At 35.0% G+C, this 5,926-nt stretch overlaps 1 protein-coding gene across 1 annotated transcript; it reads left to right on the top strand.

The window, feature by feature from the left end:
• Positions 1–1,952: 1,952 nt before the first annotated feature.
• LOC137251671 (odorant receptor 59a-like) lies at positions 1,953–3,384 on the top strand. The gene is made up of 2 exons (XM_067786387.1): positions 1,953–2,698; positions 2,759–3,384. The coding sequence occupies exons 1-2, from the start codon at positions 1,953–1,955 to the stop codon at positions 3,168–3,170; spliced, it is 1,158 nt and encodes a 385-aa protein (XP_067642488.1). The 3' UTR covers positions 3,171–3,384.
• Positions 3,385–5,926: the final 2,542 nt, after the last annotated feature.

Genomic DNA, 5,926 nt, shown 5'->3' with positions numbered 1-5,926 from the left:
TGAACCCTAGAAAACTGCTTGTGTTTGCCAAGAGGGTGGAGTTATTCTATAAGATATGTCCTGGCACCTAATTGGGGTTCTTCCGTTTGGTCGTCAAGCAAATTCTGGTAACAGTATGGACACATTCAGTTCACATGAGGTCTTTATTGACCAGCCAGTTCAACCTAACCTAACCTAACCAATATCTGTACGATATAATAGCATTTACTCAGTTCAGTGAGTGTCTTTGGAAATTTTGTATTATAGAGTGGTGAGCCTTGATTGATTTTAATTTAATCTCAAATTCTATCCAATTTGATTTTTCATCTTAGAAAAATGTTTTTTCTAAGATTCTAAAAACTATATTCTAGGATTTTAGTCTTAGTTATTATTTTACATTGTTATTTGTTATTAGTCTGTAAGAAACTTTTGTTCATATACTAACTAAATAAATAAATAAACATTTGCGTGAATAATGAAGTTTCACGGTGTCATACATAATCTGGCCCTAAAATGTTACATACTATTTTCTTTGAGCTTTGGGCTACATATTTAAATGGAGAGTAACAAAAGCAACAGCAGTCTGAATCAAATGTGTAAGTTAGTCGACAGTTCTGACCTTTTGGAATTGGAGTCGAAACTCCGTAGTATCCCTAGCATCTGCATTTGAATGGTATTTATATATCAACTAATCGTTTTTCGAGTCTTACCCTGCAAATGGTAGTTCTTGAGACAAAAGTATCACACATAAATTTTTGTTCGGGTTGTGAGTCGATTAACGAGTGTCTCACAGTGATCAAAGTTAAGATTTCTCTATAGGGACTTGAAAACTTAAAATATAACTTTTTGTATTTTAATACTCACAATCGATGATATCATAGTAGGCGATATCATAAATAAGCTATAAGCTCGAATCAGCGCTGACGCATAGTGAGTAAAGTTCATTTTGTACAGAATATTGGCAGTTTCGATACGTCACTATGCCGCTAGTAATAAATGCTGGACAACAACAACATATAGCAACAAATAACGCATATTACTCGGGCATAAACACACATACGAATATACCTAGAAGGCGACAGTGAGCATGAGATGCAGAGATGTACATAGCAATAAAGTCCTTATATAAACCCAGCGATATCTAATATTAGACAGAGTATCGAGAAATAAATGAGCAATTATTCTAGGAGATTGTTCGTAAAAAGTCTATACCCTGGCAGAAATAGGCGAACTAGGCAGCTGAGTATATAAAAGCAGCGCAAGTTAAGAAATAAAAAATCAGTTTGATTTTAAAACATTATAAGTGGAGTACGCGAGTAATTTAATTGTGAAGTACTACTACCATAATAGTGTTATATATCGACAGATCAGCGATTCAACCGATAACAGAAGGTGCAGAACAATCAAGTGTTTTCTAAAATTCTTAACAGAATTTTTATATACTGAGTCTTCAAAACGTAATGTAAATTAACGCCGCTGTGCAATACGTCTTAACCGATTTTGGGGTACTAGAAAAAGAAACATTTAGTTTAATGAAATTTTAATTTAATTAACATTTTTGAGTCTCCATAGAGAAATCTTAATTCTGATCGCTGTGCAACACCCTTTAACTGTCTCCAACCGGAACCAACATTTATATGTGATATCTTTTACCTTGGCGATGCCGTTGAAAAAGGTGAGACTGAACATAATCGATAATTGAATTTATAAGGGCCACCCTAATGTGCATTTGTATAACACGGTAATATCCATAACACATAAAATCACAGGAAAGTACAATAGAGTAATTAACAAACAAGCCTTATTAAATATGCAATAATTGCCTAGGCGTGAGTAAGTAATTGGTCTGACTAGAAAATTAGCAAATTAAAATTGCTTCCCAGCACAAGTTTTGCTAAATTTTCATGTATTTAAAGCGTACAACTTCCTTGCAAGCCAAAAGAAATCGAAAAGTTTAATTTATACTACGCAAAATGGCCTACGAAGAAAAGCCTCAAAACGTCAAGGAACTATTTCGCGCACATTGGCTGGTGTGGAAGTGGTTGGGTCAAGTGCCACATCCAAAATATCCAAAACTATACAAAGTTTATGCAATATTTTTGAATACTTTCTTTAGTCTTGGTTATCCGTTGCATTTGTTGCTCGGACTCTTGTATTTAGTTAAACTTGAAGATGTGCTACTCAATCTCACCATTAGCGTTTCGGTGGCTATTTGTTCGCTAAAGTTTTTCAATATTTGGCGTAATTTGAAAAAAGTACAACATTTAGAGCAAATTTTCGATACACTTTGTGCGCGCATAAATCATCCAAATGACTGGCGTTACTATCGTGAAGTCTCGATACCGCGAGCACAAAAAGTTTTACATTTATTTTATTTTGTTTGTGTGGGTACGGCTGTTACATCAGAGTTCACATTATTGATTATGTGCATTGCAACGGATTGGCGTTTAATGTATCCAGCCTATTTCCCATTTCAACCATACGCAACTACGGGCAACTATTTAATGGCGCATTTATTTCAAATGTTTGGTTTATTCGTCGAATTAGCAGAGAATTTGGTTAATGACACTTACGGTGCAATGTGTTTGGCTCTACTCGCAGGACATGCACATTTGTTGGGAAGACGTGTTGCCAGCATTGGTTATGATACAAAGAAATCCTATGAAGAATGTAATCGCGATTTAATTAATTGCATTGCTGATCATAATTTGTTATTTGAGTTATGTCCTACATATTCTCTTTTATTACTACCAATCCTAATTTGTATTTTCTTTTGCAGTTGCCATCGTACGATTGGTGAAATTATTGGTGTTGGCATGTTTTTTCAAATCATTTCGGCAAGCCTCGTCCTAGGCTGCGTCATCATTTATATGGTTTTTTATGTTGACAATATATTCGAAGGTGTTTATTATAGCATTTATTTATTTGGTTGTGCCATGGAAGTTTTTCCCACTTGCTATTTTGGCACTCATTTCGAATTCGAATTTGAACAGCTCACTCATATGTTGTTCGCTTGCAATTGGATGGATCAGAATCGTGTTTTCAAGCGCAATTTAATTATTTGTGTGGAACAATCTTTGCAGAAGCGCAATTTTCGTGTTGGTGGCATGTTTCATATTAATCTGAATACTTTTTTTGCTACTTGTAAGGGCGCTTATTCGTTGTTGGCAGTTGCTTTGAGCATGAAATGAGATTAACATTTATTGAGTAGTCGTTTAGCCCTCAATAGCAGCCTGAAATTAATAACACTTAAAGTGAATTATAAATAATTTTATAAACGGTTTTCTCGACATTCAAGAAGTAACAAACGGGGGTCTAATAAGTAAGACCTTTTTCGCAATGAAAATAATTTTGCTGAAAAAATTTGAACTTTCATATTTTATAAGAAACCTTACATATATTCGAAATCTGCAATCGGTTTCTTTTCGAAATTCGAAGAAAAACTAAGAACTATTAGAAAGAAATATAAGAAATTAAAAAACTATAAGAAATTTAACAAAAATTTAAATAACCGAAAACACCTAACCATTAATAAAAAGCTTTGACAAAGAATTTTGTTTTTTTTTTTTTTTGAAAATTTGCGAAATTTATATGTACATTGATGGTCAATAATTACATCCTTTTTTCGCAATAATAATTATACGCCCAAAATTTATAGCTTTTCCTGTTTCTTATAACCCTTGAAGTAAGACATCTTCAAATGGTGTTTTCGAAGTTCGAAAAAAAATTTCAGAATTAATCATGATTCAATCAAATACCCGATAAATACTGAACTGCATCATCCCTTAGAACAATTTTTTTAATTTTATTATGAGTTTATTAACTATGTCATGATCTATTAGTGTGGCTGAAAATAGATACTTTTATGAAAAGTACGAAACATAAACCAATTTAAAATTCATCTTTCAACGTCAAAAACTCGACTAGTAAATCGATTCACGTAAAAATGTCATTAGTAAATAATGGAGATCCGATAACGAACTGTACTCATTGAGCATGTTAACTTATTCATTCCCTATGTTCGGAACATTCGTCTGCATTTAAGAATTAGAGGAGTCGTTTTTTTTTTTTTTGAATATTCGTCTGCATTTAAGAATTAGGTGAGTCGTTTTATTGAATATTCGGATCTCGTGAGGTAGTATCACACAAACGCGTTCGGAATATTCTAAATTAACGATTTATCCGGAACTTTTCTATGAATATTGAACGGAAAAGAGTGCGCAAAAGCTTAACTCTTCTGTCAAAGTCGATGCCGGAATATGAAGTTCTAAGACGATAAGCCTTTTCTCTTATTTTTATTTTTTTTTTTTTTTGTTAGTTCATTGCGGCTGCTGAGTGGAGTATCACCCCATGTCGGCTGCCAGTTCGAAATCGTCTTATCTCAAAATGTTTTTCAAAAATTTCCCATTTCAACATTTGTCACAAAAACGCCCTATATCAGAAAGAGGTTAAAGAACGACTTATAAAGGAATGCTTTTTATTAACTGCCTCTTATATGAAAATGCATTGAACTTATGCTCAGATAGGGAGTTGAAATTTTGTATTTTTTAAAAAAATTCTGAAGATCATTAAAATTATTTCAATTCAAAGGCCGAAAAAGCAACAAAAATAATATCAATTCTGAAAGAATGAATAAACCAACATGACTTTATTAATTCACGAAATATATGCTACTAAAGGTACTTTTCTACTACAATTTTCGCTGAATGGGATTGAATTACTTCGCATTTTCCTTACTTCGTAAAAGCAACCCTTCCAGATTTTTAAATTTGGGAGTGTCAAAGCTCTGTCGTCATTGGGGAACAAAACTCTAATAATTGAATCATGAGAACTGATGAAATGGTTAAAAAAATATGATATTTCTCCAAAGAAAATTTAGATAAAAAATTACAATTTATTATGTTTCATACAGTGCCCGACCACTAAGGGGAATTTGCAGAAAAATTTTAGTCTGAAAAAAAAATGTAGAAAAAAAATTTATTTTTTCGTAAAAGAAATATATGTTTTTTTATTGGGTTAAAATTCTGGGCAAGTGTATCATACCAGGCTCTGGATCAATGTTGTTAATAGCATTAGACCTATTAAAGTTTTAAGCTACCAAATCTCGTAAAATAAAGTGCTTGCTGAGGCTGTTGCGTGCGACATTCTGATGCACAAGGGTAGAGGTTGTAGTGAAACCTAACTAATAGCTGGGGAAGGACTGACGACAAGTCGAGGATTGCCCACACAACAGAAGTACAAGGGGCCCTCCAATTCAGCTGATATAAGTACCTGAAGCGGTTCTAGGGAAATAGAAAACGGAGCGAACAAATGGGATCGAAACTCCAAACTCCACACCTTCAAATAGCATGCACTCGTAGCGGGAGGCAAATACTTCGCCATTGCACCCAGCGGCTTGAAATAGTCCCGTACTGGGTATGCCTTTCGTAAGAGGTGGCCAAAATCCATAGGCTGACAAGCGTGGGTAGGGGTAGGTAGGTTGAACTGGCCGGTCCATAAGGACCTCACATAGACTGATTGAGTCCGCAGTGCTGCGTGGGTAGGGGACTCCAAATAAAAAGGCTCTTTGTTATCTGAACTCTCCTGCGAAAGTTGTGGACGCTATGGTGATTTGCCAGTAGGCGAGGAACATTCAATGCAGTGCATGAACAAAAAATCTCGGCGGTGGCTAAGTGACGCAGACAACTTTTCACTAGCCGTTACTCCGGGCAATTAATTGCTGCTAGGGAACTTCAGATGTCCAAGCCTTCTTATAGGCTGATTGAATGCGCTGATGAGCTAGCTTCAAGCGAGGGCGGTCACTCTATATGCTTCAAAGCTCAAGGGCGTAGAGATCTTCATCCCATAATTTTTTTTTTTTATTTAGCGATAAGGACTCTCCCCGAAGGCCTTGGGTAGTGTGATCGGTATTGATGGTCCTTTGCCGGAAGCAGACCCGGTACGTTCC

Source organism: Eurosta solidaginis, chromosome 5, assembly GCF_040869045.1.
Source record: "Eurosta solidaginis isolate ZX-2024a chromosome 5, ASM4086904v1, whole genome shotgun sequence".
In the NCBI taxonomy this organism is placed as follows: Eukaryota; Metazoa; Arthropoda; class Insecta; order Diptera; family Tephritidae; genus Eurosta; species Eurosta solidaginis.
The sequence above is the reverse complement of the archived record's forward strand: the minus strand, read 5'-3'. Positions and strand labels throughout refer to the sequence as shown.

What these genes read in the sequence shown, in the direction of transcription:
- LOC137251671 (XM_067786387.1), top strand. Translation starts at nt 1,953, where the DNA reads ATGGCCTACGAAGAAAAGCCTCAAAACGTCAAGGAACTATTTCGCGCA. An exon ending in GATCATAATTTGTTATTTGA is followed by an intron (nt 2,699 to 2,758) that starts GTTATGTCCTAC and finishes TTTCTTTTGCAG; the next exon opens with TTGCCATCGTACGATTGGTG.